Source organism: Erinaceus europaeus, chromosome 2, assembly GCF_950295315.1.
Source record: "Erinaceus europaeus chromosome 2, mEriEur2.1, whole genome shotgun sequence".
Lineage (NCBI taxonomy): Eukaryota > Metazoa > Chordata > Mammalia > Eulipotyphla > Erinaceidae > Erinaceus > Erinaceus europaeus.
The window spans coordinates 196428274-196444599 of NC_080163.1; the positions used below are offsets into that span (position 1 = coordinate 196428274).

General features: G+C 51.7%; 1 protein-coding gene across 2 annotated transcripts in view; it reads right to left on the reverse strand.

Annotated features, from left to right (window-relative positions):
- Window positions 1–15522, reverse strand: part of RELB (RELB proto-oncogene, NF-kB subunit) — a 35737-nt gene extending 20215 nt beyond the window's left edge. The window contains exons 1-4 of one of the 2 annotated variants that reach the window (XM_060186185.1): window positions 14795–15522; window positions 13776–13817; window positions 5098–5106; window positions 1558–1883 (exon numbers count right to left, since the gene is read on the reverse strand). In XM_060186185.1, the coding sequence (XP_060042168.1) occupies window positions 1558–1883; window positions 5098–5106; window positions 13776–13817; window positions 14795–15449 (1032 nt within the window). In that variant the 5' untranslated portion in view covers window positions 15450–15522. The remainder of the gene's footprint in view (window positions 1–1557; window positions 1884–5097; window positions 5107–13775; window positions 13818–14794) is intronic. The other variant, XM_060186186.1, reaches the window with a different exon arrangement.
- Window positions 15523–16326: the final 804 nt, after the last annotated feature.

The following is a 16326-nucleotide window of genomic DNA, read 5'->3' on the forward strand; positions in this document are numbered from 1 at the left end:
ATAAAAGCAATGGACTCTCAAGCATGAGGTCCTGAGTTCGATCTTCAGCAGCACATGTGCCAGAGTGATGTCTGGTTCTTTCTTTCTCCTCCTCCTATCTTTCTCATTAATAAATAAAATAAATAAATAGGGAATCGGGCGGTAGCACAGTGGGTTAAGTGCAGGTGGCGCGAAGCACAGGACCAGCTAAGGATCCCGGTTCGAGCCCCTGGCTCCCCACCTGCAGGGGAGTCGCTTCACAGGCAGTGAAGCAGGTCTGCAGGTGTCTTTCTCTCTCCCTCTTTGTCTTCCCTTCCTCTCTCCATTTCTCTCTGTCCTAACAACTCCAACATCAATAACAACAACAGTAAAAAAGGGCAGCAAAGGGAAAATGAATAAATAAGTATAAAAATAAATAAAATCTTTAAATATAAAATAAACTTGTTTTAAACAAACAAACAAATAAAAAGTTACTTATTAATGTGAGCGCGAGAGTGGAAAGAGTGTGAACCAGAGCATCACGCTGGCACATGTGATGCTGGGGATCACACCTAGGGCCTCATGTGGAAGGGCTAATGCTTTGTCCTGTGTCACCTCCCACCTGCCTCACCCTATTTATTTACTACAGAGAGGGAGAGGGAGAGGATCACTCTGGTCTATGCCTGGTAAAGTCCATGCCAGGGATTAACTAAGGACTTCATTTGGAAAGTCCAACACTTCACTAATTGTGTCACCTCCAGGGTTGCCTCTCTCCCTACTTATTTACTATTAATGAGGGGGAGGCGGAAGGAAAGGGGGAGGAGAGAAGACTCTCTTTGCCTGAGGTTCCAAAGTCCCAGGCTCAATCCCCCACACCACCTTAAGCAGAGCTCTGGTGTTTTTCTCTCAAAAATAAAATAGAGAGAGGGAGGGAGAGAGAGAATGCATCACTCTAGTATGTGCAATGCCCGGGATCAAACTCGGGACCTCATTTGGAAAGTCCAAAGTTTTATCCACTGCACCATCTCCCACCTGCCTCACCTGCCTTATTTATTTGATGATATTATTGTTGTTGTTGTTTCACCTGAGCACTGCTCAGCTCTGGCTTATGGTGGTTGGGGGACCGAACCTGAGACCTCAGCGCCTCAGGCGTGAGTCTCTTTGCAGAACCAACACTCACTCTACTCATGAGAGAGAGGCAGAAGGGAGCCTGGGAGAGGGGGAGAGAGAGGGGGGAGAGAATAGAGGGAGGAGGAAAAAGAGAGAAGAGATGGGGCCGGGGTCGCGCACCTGGTTGAGCGCCCCGATTACAACGTGCAGGGATGGAGTTCAAGCCCCCAGTCCCCACCTGCAGGGGGAAAGCTTCACAAATGGTGAACCCGGGCTGCAAGTATCCCTCTGTCTCTCTCCCTTTCTCTCTCTTCCCTCCCTCTCAATTCCTGGCGGTCTCTGCCCCATAAACAAGTCAATAAATAAATAAAGATCATTCAAAAATTAAAAGAGGCACATGGACAAGGAACGTCGCAGAGGCCCCCGCGATGCGGGAGGGAGCTGGGCCCGCGCGCCCCCTGGCGGCGGCGGCGGCGGTGGCGGCCCCACCTCGATGGCGGGCAGCGTCTTGCTGGCCTCGGTGCTGCTCTCGCCCAGGATGCTGCCGGCCGAGCGGCCCTCGCACTCGTAGCGGAAGCGCATCCCGCGCTGCTTGGGCTGCTCGGTGATGACCAGGTGCGGCCGCGGCCCGGGCCCGGGCGCGGGGGGCAGCAGGCGGCCGAGCGCGCAGCCCCAGGCGGGGGGCGCGGCGGGGCCCAGCGTCACGGTGCTCAGGGCGGCCACCCCGCGGGACACCAGGCGCGGCAGCCCCTCGCCCGGCCCGGGCGCGCCCTCCAGGCCGAAGCCGTTCTCCTTGATGTACTCGTCGATGATCTCTGCGCGGGAGGCAAGAATGGGGGGCCGCTGAGGCTTCGACCAGAGCCGGCAGCCACACACCCCACACCCCACACCCCCAAGCCTTTTCCAAGCCTTTATAGAGTCTAGAGCAGACATTTTCGGGGGGCCCAGCCCAGGGGTCTCAGCTCTGAACACACAGACACACACACACACACACACACACACACACACACACACACACACACACACACACCGGCCCTTTGTAAAAAGCATGAATAGGGGAGTCGGGCTGTAGCGCAGCGGGTTAAGTGCAGGTGGCGCAAAGCTCAAGGGCATAAGGATCCCGGCTGGAACCCCGGCTTCCCACCTGCAGGGGAGTCGCTTCACAGGCGGTGAAGCAGGTCTGCAGGTGTCTGTCTTTCTCTCCCCCTCTCTGTCTTCTCCTCCTCTCTCCATTTCTCTCTGTCCTATCCAACAACAACAACAACAATAACAATAATAACTACAACAATAAAACAACAAGGGCAACAAAAGGGAATAAATAAAATAAACCTTTGAAAAAAAGCCTGAATAGTGGGCTGAGAGATTTCAGTGTGTTATGCAAAAGATCTTCTTGACTGAGGCTCAGGGGTCCCAGGTTCAACCCCCCCCCACACACACACACACACCACCATCAGCCACAGCTGAGCAGTGGGTTAAAAAAAGGGGGGGGGTCAGGCAGTAGTGCAGCGGGTTAAGCGCAGGTGGTGCAAAGCGCAAGGACTGGCAGAAGGATCCCAGTTCGAGCCCCTGGCTCCCTACCTGCAGGGGAGTTGCTTCATGGTGAAGCAGGTCTGCAGGTGTCTGTCTTTCTTTCCCCTCTCTCTCTTCCCCTCCTCTCTCCATTTCTCTTTGTCCTATCCAATAACGAAGGACATCAACAATAACAATAATTGCAACAAGGCTACAACAACAAGGGCAACAAAAGAGGGAAAAATGGCCTCCTGGAGCAGTGGATTCATGGTGCAGGCACTGAGCCCCAGCAATAACCCTGGAGGCAAAAAAAAAAAAAAAGGGAGTTGGGCGGTAGCGCAGCGGGTTAAGTGCAGGTGTCGCAAAGCACAAGGACCTGCGTAAGGATTCTGGTTTGAGCCCCCCGCTCCCCACCTGCAGGGGAGTCGCTTCACAGGCAGTGAAGCAGGTCTGCAGGTGTCTGTCTTTCTCTCCCCCTCTCTGTCTTCCCCTCCTCTCTCCATTTCTCTCTGTCCTATCCAACTATAACGACATCAATAACAATAATAACTTCACCAATAAAACAGCAAGGGCAACAAAAGGGAAAATAAATATTTTTTAAAAAGCAAATAAAAACACAAGAGCCCAGATGCTGGCTCAGTCAGCTAGAGCACCAACGTGCAACCCGAGGGCCGAGAGGCTGCAGGTTCAATTCTCTGCAACGATTATTCCTGAGCTGACCGGTGCTTTGGTCTCTCTTGGTGTCTCTCAGAAGAAGAAAGGAAAGAAGGAAGAGACAGAGGAAGGGAGGGAGGGAGGCAGGGAAAGGAAGACAAGGAAGAAAAAAAGCACTGCTTTGCCATGAAATAAGGTTTTTGGGGGTGGGGGTCAGGCGGTAGCACAGCGGGTCAAGCGCACATGATGCAGAGCACAAGGACCCTGTGTAAGGATCCCAGTTCGAGCCCCCGGCTCCCCTCCTGCAGGGGGGTCGCCTCACAGGCGGTGAAGCAGGTCTGCAGGTGTCTGTCTTCCTCTCCCCCTCTCTGTCTTCCCCTCCTCTCTCCATTTCTCTCTGTCCTATCCAACAACGACAACAGCTATAACAACAAGAGCAACAAGGGCAACAAATATGGGAAAAAATGGCCTCCAGGAGCAGTGGATTCATAGTGCAGGCACCGAGCCCCAGCGATAACAAGAAAGAAAGAAGCTTTGGTGGTGCTGTCGTGTCTTTCACTTGTTACTAGCTTTCTGTGCCTCTGCCTCTAAAATTCAAACAAACAAACAACACTTGGAGGTGGCACAGTGGGCAGTGCTGAACTCTGAAGCAGGAGGGCCTGAGTTCAATCCCTAGCAGCACGTATGCCATATGTTTAGCGGCTCTCTTATCTCAATAGTAAAGAAGTAAAATCTTTTTTAAAAGTAAGGCACAGCATAGGAGGTGACATAGCAGCTAGTGTGCTGGGCTTATTAGCCTGAGGTCCTGAGTTCAGAGGTCAATCCCGTTCATTCAGTGTGCTACAGTGATGCTCTGTTATGCAAGCCCTGTCTCACTCCTTCTCTCTCTCAACCCTTGTGGTGGTACTGGGGACTGAGTCCAGGACTACAGAGCCTCAGGCATGAAATTCTTCTGCAGAACCATCATGCTGCCTTCTCTGCTCTTTGTCTTTTTTCTTTTCTTTTCTTTCCTTTTTTTTTTTTTTAATATTTATTGGATAGAGACAGAAGTTGAGAGGGAAGAGGGAGATAGAGAGGGAAGGGGACAGCATAATGGTTATGCAAAGAGACTGTCATGCCTGAGGATCCAACGCCCCAGGTTCAATCCCCCGCACCACCATAAGCCAGAGTTGATCAGTGCTCTGGTTAAAAAGAGATAAAAAAAAAAAAGATAGAAAAGAAAAGAAAAAGACAGAGGGAGCGAGAAGGAGGGAGGGAGAAAGAGAGAGAGAGAGGACTATCTACAGCTTCACTTCACTGTTTGTAAAGCTTCTTGCCTGCAGTTGGGGGCAGGGGGCTTGAACCTAGGTCCTTGCACACTCTAACAAGTGTATTCAACAAGACGTGCCACTGCCTGGCCCTTCAACCTCTTTTCTGTGCCTTGAATCCACCCAGCCTGCCCTCTTCTCGACTGTGTTCCTGCCTTACCCTACAGGGTCTACCCACCAACCCACCAGCCCCCATCCCACCCCAGCTGCCATCTCCCTATCTGCTGAAATGTCACCCTCCCAAAGACCCAGCTGGGTGCGCGTCTCCCAGGCCATGCTCGTGCCCTGCTGCAGCCTCAGCCCCGGTTGGCGGCACGGCAGTGTGTGTGTGGTTTGAAGCTGAGTCCCCAGTACCAGCTGACCCTGACTAGGACCCGGGAAGGAATGAACAACCGGGGGATGGGGCGCTGCAGGTGACTGCCCTTGAAAAGGCCACAACCACTAAGCACCTGGGTAGCGCCCACTCCTGACAGCACTCTCTCCCCAACAGGAAGGCGGAGCTTCGCCCTCAGCCGGCACCTGCCCGCCTCCTCCCCCAAACCTGCCCAGGGATACTTACCCAGTTCATCTGTGGAAGGAAGAGAAAGAGAGAGGTGAGGTCCAGAAAGTGGAGAAAATACCCCATCTTTTCAGACTAACCCCCACTTCCCTCCTGTACCTCCTTCTTCCTCTGGCCTGGGGGATGCAGAGCAGAGCTCAACACCCCAGCGTACCCAACCCCAGCATGTCCTGTCTCCCCTTCCCCAGTAACCCTCCCCTTAGTTGCAATGTTGGGGTGACCAGTTGGCAACTAAAGTCTGCTCATCAGGGAGAAAAGTCGCCCCTCAAGGGGCTGGAGACGCAGCTTCACACAGATAAGGCCCTAGGTTCCATCCCCAGTCAAAACACACACACACACACACACACACACACACACACACACACACACACTACTAGTTGGTGGAGAAGGTGCTGGACTCTTAAGCATGAGGTCCTGATGGATGGAATGCTTGTATGTGCCAGAGTGATGCTCTGGTTCTGTGTCTGTCTGTCTGTCTTCCCCCCCTTGTGTGTGTGTGTGTGTGTGTGTGACTTATGGAGGGCTGTGGCTCACACACATATTATAGTGTGAAAGGACCTGGGTTCAAGCCCCCAGTCCATATCTGCAGGGAAGCTTCAGGAGCAGTGAAGCAGTGCTGCTGGTCTCTGTCTGTTTCTCTTTCCCCTCTCAAAATTTCCCTCTGTCCAAAAAAAAAAGGGGGGGGGGGCTTCCAAGAATGGTGGATTCCAGTGCGGGGAGCCCTAGTGACAGAAAATAAATAAAATAAAAACTAATAAAAATAAATAGATAATGAAGAGCGAGAGAGGGTCTGGCTTGGAGGGGGACAGTGAAGTCACCTCAACTAAATCACTGCAGCCCATGCCACCATGCCACAGTCTGCTGTCTCTGCCTTTCTGCTTCAGGTTGTACCCAGAGATGTCAACTTTCCAAGTCCAATACTCTGCTGAGGTCCTTCCTAACACCTGAGACCACCTCCTTCCATTTCAAGTGGAACACTCTCTAACACAGCGAGAGACCCTAGATATAGACTAGGGCATAGGAGACTGGGTACACATATACATAGCTAGGGGCAACTATATACCTCCAAGTAAACGTACTTCATAGCCCTCTGTAATTACAGCTAGACTTGATAAACTCAACAAGCAAGCAGAGTGGCCTAAAAAAAGGCACCAGCGTGGTCCGGGAGGTGGTGCAGTAGATAAAGCATTGGATTCTCAACCACGAGGTTCTGAGTTCAATCCCCGGCAGCACATGTACCAGAGTGATGGCTGGTTCTTTCTCTCTTCTCCTATCTTTCTCATGAATAAATAAACAAATTATTTTTAAACAAAAGAAGAAGGAACCATATAGTCTAATCCAATATTTACTACATAGGCCTGGACATCTTCCTGTCATATCCCCTACTCCACTTCCCTTAATCACTCTAGTTACTCAACTAACTACAACAAAGAAAGTAAGATAGATCTCCCAATCTCCTCTGATAGCGTCAGCATTATTGCCATGCCTTGATGATCTTTAGAAGAAATACTGTATACAATTGGAAAAGCAATATACTGTGTGTGTGTGTGTGTGTGTCATTTACTGTCCCTATGACAGTATTTATTAGAATCATCAAGTAAAACAGTTCTGCAAAGTCTACTGAAATCTGCCTTCACTGGTGGCAATTTCAGAGGTGGGTTTGAATCCAAAATGACCAAAGGGGAAGCAGCAGTGATACTAGGTGTGAGTCTTTCTGCCAACAAAGAACAAGTAAGAGATGTTCATCACTGAATTATACTTTCAAGTATTTACTAGGTCAAGCTAAAAAAAAAAAAAAAAGAAGTACATGTGTGATGCGATTTGTTATTATTTCTTTTAAGATTTTATTTATTTATGAGAAAGATAGGAGGAGAGAGAAAGAACCAGACATCACTCTGGCACATGTGCTGCTGGGGATCGAATGTGGGACCTCATGCTTGAGAGTCCAAAGCTTTACCACTGCGCCACCTCCCGGACCACTGTTGTTATTACTTCAAGCATATGAGTACTAGGTTTTTATAAAATGCCTCATTATAGGTCTGGGTGTTGGTGTACCTGGTTGAGTGCCCATTCAATGCACAAGGACCCAGGTTCAAGCTCCTGTCCCCCACCAGCAGGGGGAGAGCTTTGCGAGTGGTGAAGCAGTGATGCAGGTATCTGTCTCTCTCTCTCTCACTGTCACTCCTTCTCTCTAGATTTCTGGATCTAGAGTCTGGTGGTAATGCAGGGGGTTAAGCACAGGTGGTGTAAGGACCGGCATAAGGATCCCGGTTCGAGCCCCTGGCTACCCACCTTCAGGGGAGTCACTTCACAGGTCAGCAGGTGTCTATCTTTTTCTCTCTCTGGATCTCTCTATTCAATAAGTAAAGACCATTTAAAAATTAAAATAAATGGGGTCAGGCGGTAGCACAGTGAGTTAAGTACACATTGCGTGAAGCGCAAGGACTGGTGTAAGGATCCTGGTTCGAGTCCCCAGCTCCCCACCTTCAAGGGGGTATGTGCTTCACAGGTGGTGAAGCAGGTCTGCAGATGTATATCTTTCTCTCCCCCTCTCTGTCTTCCCCTCTCTCTCCATTTCTCTCTGTCCTATCCAACAATGACAACATCAATAACAACAACAACAATAATAACCACAACGATAAAACAACAAAGGCAACAAAAGAGAAAAAAAATAGCCTTCAGGAGCTGTTGATTCGTGGTGTAGGCGCTGAGCCCCAGCAATAACCCTGGAGGCAAAAATAAATAAATAAATAAATAGAGGAGAAAATTGAAGTCAACCTCCCATCATTGCACAGACAGATGGGACCACAGGGTGGGAGGGAAGGGGAACCCACTGGCCAGAGACCTGCCCAGGGCTGAACATGCACACAGGCCACTGACCATAGGATAGGGACAGGGGCTGCTGCCAGCCCTGACTTGCTCTCGGGCGGGCGAGGCTCCTGGCAGCCAGACCTTTGCTCTGGGGAAAGCACTTTCCTCAGACCCTTATCTCACAGTGTGTGTGAAGTCAGCAGGGGGGGGAAGACACCCCCACTTGTGGATGGGGACACTGAGGCTGAGACAGAGAAGGGACAGATGGAGGTCAATGGCAGAGCCAACCGCAAGTCATTGCAATTTGGAGTAAGAATGTTTTTGTTTGTTTGTACTGCTCAGTTCTGTATGATGGTGCTGCTGGGGTTTGATCCTGGCACGTTGGAGCCTCGGGCATGAAAGTCTTCTTGCATCACCTCTATGCTGTCTCCCTAGTCCTTGGGACTGCCTTTTTTTTTTTTTAAATATATTTATTTTTCCCTTTTTTATTGTTGTTGTAGTTATTATTGTTGTTGTAGTTGATGTCATTGTTAGATAAGACAGAGAGAAATGGAGAGAGGAGGGGAAGACAGACACGGGGAGAGAAAGACAGACACCTGCAGACCTGCTTCACGGCCTGTGAGGCAACTCCCCTGCAGATGGGGAGCCGGGGGGTCGAACCAGGATCCTTACTCCGGTCCTTGTGCTTTGCTTTGTGCCACCTGCGCTTAACCCGCTGCGCTACCGCCCGACTCCCGGGACGGCCTGTTTCAGATAGAGAGGCAGAGGGAGAGGAGAAACATCACAGCACCAAAGCTTTCTCCAATATGGTGGGGCTGGACTCGAACCTGGGTCATAAACAATGAGTCTTTTTTGTTCTGGTTGACCTTGTCTACATGAGCAGAGACAAGACTGAAGAGTGGCCAGAGAGGTGGCACAGTGGATAAAGTATTGGTCCTTCAAGCCTGAGGTCCTCAGTTTGAGCCCCAGCACTGAGTTTGTCGGAGTGATGCTGTGGTTCTTATTCTCTCTTTTCCCCCCTCTCACTGATGAATAAATAAATACTTTAAAAAAACTGAACAACAATCCAGGTGTGCTATTTTGCTGGCCTAGCACACCAAACTCTCATATCTTGAGGCTCTGAGGTCCCTAGTTCAATCCCCAGCACCACCACAAGCCAAAGTTGAGCGGCGTTCTGGTGTCTCTCACTGCACCAAGCTGACCTTTTTAGACAGAAAGAGAGAGAGAGACGGAGAGAGAGGGTGATACCACAACACAGTTTCCTCCACGGTGGGGAAGGGGGCTCAAACCTGAATCGTTAACATGGCAAAGCAGGTGCCTTCCCAAGTGAGCTATGTCACCCTCTCAAATAACTTAAACCTTAATAAATAAATAAATATGGCTTGGGAGGTGGTGCTGTAGATAAAACCATGGACTCCCAAGCAAGAGGTCCCAAGTTCGAGCCCTGGTGTTGCATGTGCCAGAGTGATGCTTTGGTTCTCCCTCTTCCTCTCTTTCATAAACAAATTAACAATCTTTTTTCCCCCTTCTTTCCAACTTTTATTATATAGGACAGAGAGCAATTGAGAGAAGATAGGGAGATAGAGACACCTGCAGAACTGCTTCACCCCCATGCAGGTAGGGAGCCGGGGCTTGAACCCAGGTCCTTGTGCTTGGTAATATGGCCACCGGCCAGCCCCCTAAACTAACAAATTCATTCATTCATTCATTCATTCATTCATTTTAATCAGAGCACTGCTCAACTCTGGGGGATTGAACCTGGAACTTTGGAGCCTCAGGCATGACAGTCTGTTTGCATGATCATTACGCTATCTACCCCGTACACTAAATTAACAATCTTAAAAGTAAATTAATCAAAGGAAAGACAGAAGGAAGGAACATGGGTACTAAAGAGCAGACCAACGCTCCAGTAGCAGTGGCCCAAAGTTTGGGCAGCCTGGGTTCAAATTTTCATTCTACTGCTCCTTAACTGTGTGGCCTTGACATTATCGGGTCAAAGATGGTTTATCTATAATCAGACACGAGAGTAAGGACAGCCTTGTTGGGGTGCAGAGGAAATTAATTTAGTCTGGGAGGCGCACTTAGCGCCACCATTGTAGTACGTGCTACCCAAGTGCTGGATGGGACCGGGACATGGGGCCGGGTGGTGTCTTTCTTGTTTCTCTGCCTCTTACCTTCTATCAAAAAAAAAAAAAGGGGGGGGGGAGAAGCAAAGGGGAAGGGGAGAAGAGAGAGAGAGAGATGGCACTAGCATGATGGTTATATAAAAGACTCAGGTCTGAGGCTTCAGGATTTCAGACACCACAAACCAGTGCTTGTTAGGAGAGAGAGGGGGAGGGGAGAGAGAGAGAGAACAGTGGATAAAGCACTGGATTCTCAAGCAGGAGGTCCTGAGTTCAAGCCCCAGGAGCACATGTACCAGAGTGATGTCTAGTTCTCTCTCTCTTCCTTTCTCATTAATGAATAAATAAAATCTTTAAAAAAACAAAAAGAGGGGGGGAGTCAGGTGGTAGCACAGTGGGTTAAGCGCACGTGGCATAAAGCGCAAGGACGGGCATAAGGATCCCGGTTCGAGCCCCCGGCTCCCCACCTGCAGGGGAGTCGCTTCCCAGGCGGTGAAGCAGGTCTGCAGGTGTCTGTCTTTCTCTCCCCCTCTCTGTCTTCCCCTCCTCTCTCCATTTCGCTCTGTCCTATCCAACAATAACAACGACAATTAAAAACAACAAAACAACAAGGGCAACAAAAGGGAAAATAAGTAAATATAAAAAAAAAAAAAAGGAAAAAGGGAGTAGAGAAAGAAAAGAAAAAGAAGGAAGGAAAGGAGCTGGAGCTGGGTGGTGGCACACCTGGTAGACAGCACACGTTATAGTACAGAAGGGCCCAAGTTCAAGCCCCTTGTCCCCACCTGCAGCAGAAAAAAATTTTAAATATTTTATTTATTTTATTAATGAGAAAGATAGGAGGAGAGAAAGAGCCAGACATCACTCTGGTACATGTGCTGCCGGGAACTGAACTCAGGACCTCATGCTTGAGAGTCTAGTGCCTTAGCCACTGCGCCACCTCCCGGACCACCAGAAATGTTCTTTTTTAAATACTTAATTTATTTATTGCTGCCAGGGCTATTACTGGGGCTCAGTGCTGGCACTACGAATCTACTGCTCCCAGAATTCTTTTTTTTTTTTCCCTCCAGGGTTATTGCTGGGCTCGGTGCCTGCACCATGAATCCACCGCTCCTGGAGGCCATTTTTCCCCCCTTTTGTTGCCCTTGTTGTTGTAGCCTCGTTGTGGTTATTATTATTGCCCTTGTTGATGCTATTCGTTGTTGGGTAGGACAGAGAGAAATGGAGAGAGGAGGGGAAGACAGAGAGGGGGAGAGAAAGACAGACACCTGCAGACCTGCTTCACCGCCTGTGAAGCGACTCCCCTGCACGTGGGGAGCTGGGGGCTCGAACCGGGATCCTTACGCCGGACCCTGTGCTTTGCGCCACGTGCGCTTAACCCACTGCGCCACCGCCCGACCCCCCAGAATTCATTTTTATTTTTTCTTTCCTTCTAATTTTTATTAGATAGGATAGAAAGAAATTGAGAAATGATGGGTAGGGAGCCAGGCAGTGGCACACCTGGTTATGTGCACACACTACAGTTAACAAAGACTCAGGTTTAAGCCTCTGGTCCCCATCTGGAGGGGGGGAAGCTTCACAAGTGGTGAAGCAGGACTGCAGGTCTCTCTCCCTCTCTATCTCCCTCTCCCCTCTCAATTTCTCTGTTTCTATCCAGCAATAAATAAATAAACTTAAGGGGAAAAAAAGGATATGTAGAGAGAGGGAAAGAAAGACATATAGACCTGCTTCACCACTCCTGAAGCTAATCCCCTGCAGATGGGGGTCCAAGGCTAGAACCGAGGTCCTTGTGTGCAGTTATATGTGGACTCAATCAGTTGTGCCACTGCTCAGCTTTGGTTATGGTGGTGTTGGGGATAGACCCTGGGAATTTGAAGCCTCGGGCATGAAAGTCCTTTTCAGAACCATTATGCTGTCTCCTTAGCCATGGGACCCTTTATTTATTTATTTGAATCATTTTCAGTTCATTGATAAGGATGTGGCCTTCCCCTTGTGACACTGTGATTGGTCTGTCCCCTACAGCCTGCACACTAGACTAGGGGAGACATCTGTCCCATCCCCACCCCACCCACCCCCATCCACGCCCAGGGTCCAGCATGTGTCTAACTCATGGAATGAAAGAAACTGTCTCTCCTGTTCTATCTTGGTCTTTCTCCAAATCCCACCCAGCTATCAGATATCCCTGACCCCATGATTTCTTCATTGCCTTTATCGAATTTTATGAGTCAACACTGATTGTTGAGAGTATTTGCCTCCACAGCCAGGGAGGGAACCCCAGGAGGGCTGGCCCAGAGCTGTCTCAGGCTCTGCCAGGTCCCCAGCACTGACCAGCACCAGACCCAGCACAGACCCGGTACTCAGTTAATACTGACTGAGCGGACGCCGTCAGGAATTCATCCTGCTGAAACCAGGATCTCTGTCTTGGGTCAGAAAGGTCTCAGCCCTGATGTTGCCCGGAACTAGTTTGGGGGTGCCATCTGCTCACAAGGCCTTTCCCCAGAGCCACCCCCAAACTCTCAGACCAGTTAGCAACTCTACAAGAACCCCCTCCCCACCACTAGGCCAGCACTCCTGGGTCCACACTGAGATACTCCAGAAAGAGGTTCAGACCAGCTCCCCCAGGAACATGGGGTTTCCATGGCAATGGAGGTCACCTCCCCTGCCCCCCCCCTCCAGACTCCAGCAAGTGTCTAAGAGAGAAGATGTCATCATCTGGCCAAAATTTTGTATTCCTTAGGCAGCACAAGGCTTCAGGTTCAAGCCTTTGCTTCACAAGCGGTGAAGCAGATCTGCAAGTGTCTTTCTCTCTCTCTAGCTCTCCCCTCTTTTTTCAATTTCTCTTTGTCCTATCCAATAAAATAGAAAAACAAACAAACAGTAGTCCAGGAGGTGGCACAGTGGCTAAGGGGCTAGACTCTCAAGCATGAGGTCCTGAGTTCAATCCCTGGCAGCACATGTACCAGAGTGATGTCTGGTTCTTTCTCTCTCTCCCCTATCTTTCTCATCAATCAATAAATAAATAAATAAAATATTTTTTAAAAAAGAAAAACAAACAAAAAAGTAAAAAATGGCTTCTGGGAACTGTGGATTCACAGTGCCAGCACCAAGCTCCAGAAATAATTCTGGTGGCAATAAAAATAAATAAATTACATAAAAAGCTAACTGAGACTTTCCTGGTCTTTCAAAGTCTGTCTGCATTTGCTCAATCCCTAAAATGGAGGCACCAATGTGTCCACTTCATAGATGCAGAAAACTGAGGCTCAGAGCAGACATTCAACACTGTTTCTGTCCAGCACGTAAACCCCAGTTTCAAAGCCCAAGCACCCCTGAATCTCTAAAGAGAAAGAGAATCCCTCTTAGAACCAGAGCAGGTGTGGTCCGGGAGGTGGCACAGTGGATAAAGCACTGGAATCTCAAGCTTGAGTTTCTGAGTTCAATCCCTGGCAGCACATGTACCAGAGTAATGTCTGGTTCTTTCTCTCTCCTTCTATCTTTCTCATAAATACATACTATATATATATGAACCAGAGCAGGTGTTTGATCTTACCTGTCTAGTTCCCGAGTGGTAGGTACCCCTGACCCCCGCCCCCATCTCATCGGGGCACTAGAGGAATGGAAACACAGCCCCAGAGAGAAAATCTGAGGGGGGGGGGGCGTGAAAGCCTTAGGCAGAGCCGGCTGCACGGCAACCCCTCTCCATCCTGAGCTTGCAGGTGGGCAGGAATGGGAGGGGGGCTTGCAGCTTACCTGTGGTTCTGGAAACCGAGAGGGAGGAGAGGTCCGCAGAGCCTGCGGAGAGAGGCGAGTCTCAGGAGGTGACAGAGGTGCGGCCCTAACTCAGGGCACCCCCATTTCTGCCTTGCACCCCCCATCGTGTCGCACCCAGGCCGGCTCCTGGAGGTGGGGCCTGGAGGAACCCTTCTCCGCCTGCCCCAGTCAGGAAAGACCCCAACCTACTGCATCTCGCAGCGTGGACCCCAGCCCTGCACACTCTCAGGGGCAGGCCCGGCCCTTTCTCCCTCTCGGACTCAGGCGCTGCCACTTGCCCTCCCCCGCCCCTTCCACCCCGCCGCAAGCCTCTTACTTCTCGGGGTGAGGGCCAGGCTGAACCCCCAGCACCGTCGGGCTCAGGCCCCGCCCCCCACCCGCTGGGAGATTGGCCCCGCCCCTAGCACAGGCCCCGCCCCATCTGCCCTGGACCCTTCTGTCCTGGCTAAGCCCCGCCCCCTTGGAAGCAGATTCCGCCCGTGAAGGGAGCTGTTCCCGCCCCGAGTTGCGTTGGAGAGCGCTTAGGCTCCGCCTCCTTTCAACCAGGCCCCGCCTCTTTCTCGCTATTGTTGTCTGGCCCCGCCTGTTTCCTATCTCACGCTCCGCCCCTTGGCCCCGCGCAGGCCTCCGCTTCCTTCTTCTGAGGTAAACCCCGCCCCCTAGGCGAGCCAGGCCCCGCCCGGTCCCCCGCGAGCCGTTCCTGCCCCGCCCCTCTGAGCTAAAGCCCGCCCACCACACAGCAGGCTCCGCCCCCTTCTTTGCCTCAGGCTCAGGCCCCGCCCCCTTCTCACTCCGCAGCGGGACGCGTCTCTCTCCGCTCGGGTCGGACCCCGTCACCGTCTCTGTCTCTTAACTGCCCGCTCACACTGTGTCCCCCCCAGACCTCACACTGTCCCCGCCAGCCCCCCAGACTCCCGCAGGAACCCCCCAGACTCCGTCGGCACGCCGACATCTCCGAGCTCCCTCCGCCGCCTCCCCGGATCCACGGCCCCGCTCACCCAAGGCCCCCAGCTCGGGCGCGGCGGACGGTCTGGCGACGCGGCGGCTCGGCATGGCCCGAGCGGCGGGCACGGGCGGCCGGTGGCCGGCGCCGCGGGCAGCACACGAACGCGGGCGTCCGGGCGGGCAGCGGTGCGGTCCGCGGACGATCGCGGGTCGGGGAGCGGCGCGGAGGCTGAGGCCGCAGGCCGGGCTGGACTCAGGGCGCCCGGGGCTGCGGGGGGCGCGGGGCCGGGCCGGGCGGGCGGCGGGCGGGGGCGGGGCGGCGGAATTCCCCGGCGCCGCCGGCCTACGCGCCCATTGGCTCGTGCCCTGACGTGACGTCACGTCGGGAGCACGGGAAAACCCCCACGCGTCACGTGGCGGCGGGGGCGGGGCCGGCCGGGAAGGGGAGGCCGGGCGCCGGGAGGGGCCGCGGGGGCGGCCGGCCCACCGAGCCAGCCGGGAAACAGGCCGGCAAGACTCCACCTGCGGGCTCTCTGGCTGGCAGGGGAACTTCGGAGCTGGGCTCTGCAGCAACTGTTGATGGCAGCGATCCAGGTGACACTTGCAAGGTTCTCTCCATCTCTGAGTGTCTTCGACTGCAGTAGGAATGAAGATCCGTACATGCCAAAGCTGGAATGGCAGCGCGAGGACTTGTGTTTTCTTCCACATTGTGTCCCCAGAGCCCAGAACAGCGTCTGGAATGCAGCTGGTGTCCAATAAATGTTGACGCAATGAAAAGAGGGATGTATGGATATGTTTTTCTTTCGTTCTTTTTTTCTTTTTTTGGGGGGGTGTCTCCACCGATCCAAGCCTTCTTTTTCCCCGCCCCCCTTTTTACCAGACTTAGTTTTTGGTGGTGCGGGAGACTAAACCTGGGATTTAAGAACCTCAGACATGAGAGTCTCTTTGCATAACCATTATGCAATCTACCCCTGCACCCCTTTTTTTTTTTTGGCGTGGGGGGGGATACTCCAGGAACAGTGGTATCATGTAGTTCCAAAACCCTGACAGCAAACAAAACCGACTGGGCTGTGTGTATTGAGAAAGGCACCTTCTGGAGCTCCAGTTGCATAACCGGTTAGTGCGCGGTACTTGTACAGAAAGGCACCTTCTCTCCAGCCCTGGGTATGTCGTTTCTCCCCACAGAGCCTTCTGGACGTCTAGTGGACCAGAGCACTTTACACTGCAAGGCTCCTGAGCTCAGTCCCGGATAGAAACACAACCCCCAGTGTACACAGATGTGTACACTGCTCCCCGAGCAAGAGGCTAACCTAGGATCTGGAGAAAACACAGTGGTATATGCAACAGTTTCTCCTCCCTGAGGCTCTGAGATCCCAGGTTCAATCCCTGGTACCACCATCAGCCAGAGCTGAGCAGTGCTATGGTTATAATAAAGAAGGGCTTATGTGGGGGCCTCAGAGACTCTTCATACCTTGCGCCAACATAGAAAGCACATGACAGAATTAGGATTGTAGCAGAGTGGGGGCTGAGGCTCAAAGAGCTAGATGATGCCACTTTGAGAATGAATGGGTGACAATTAAGGTCA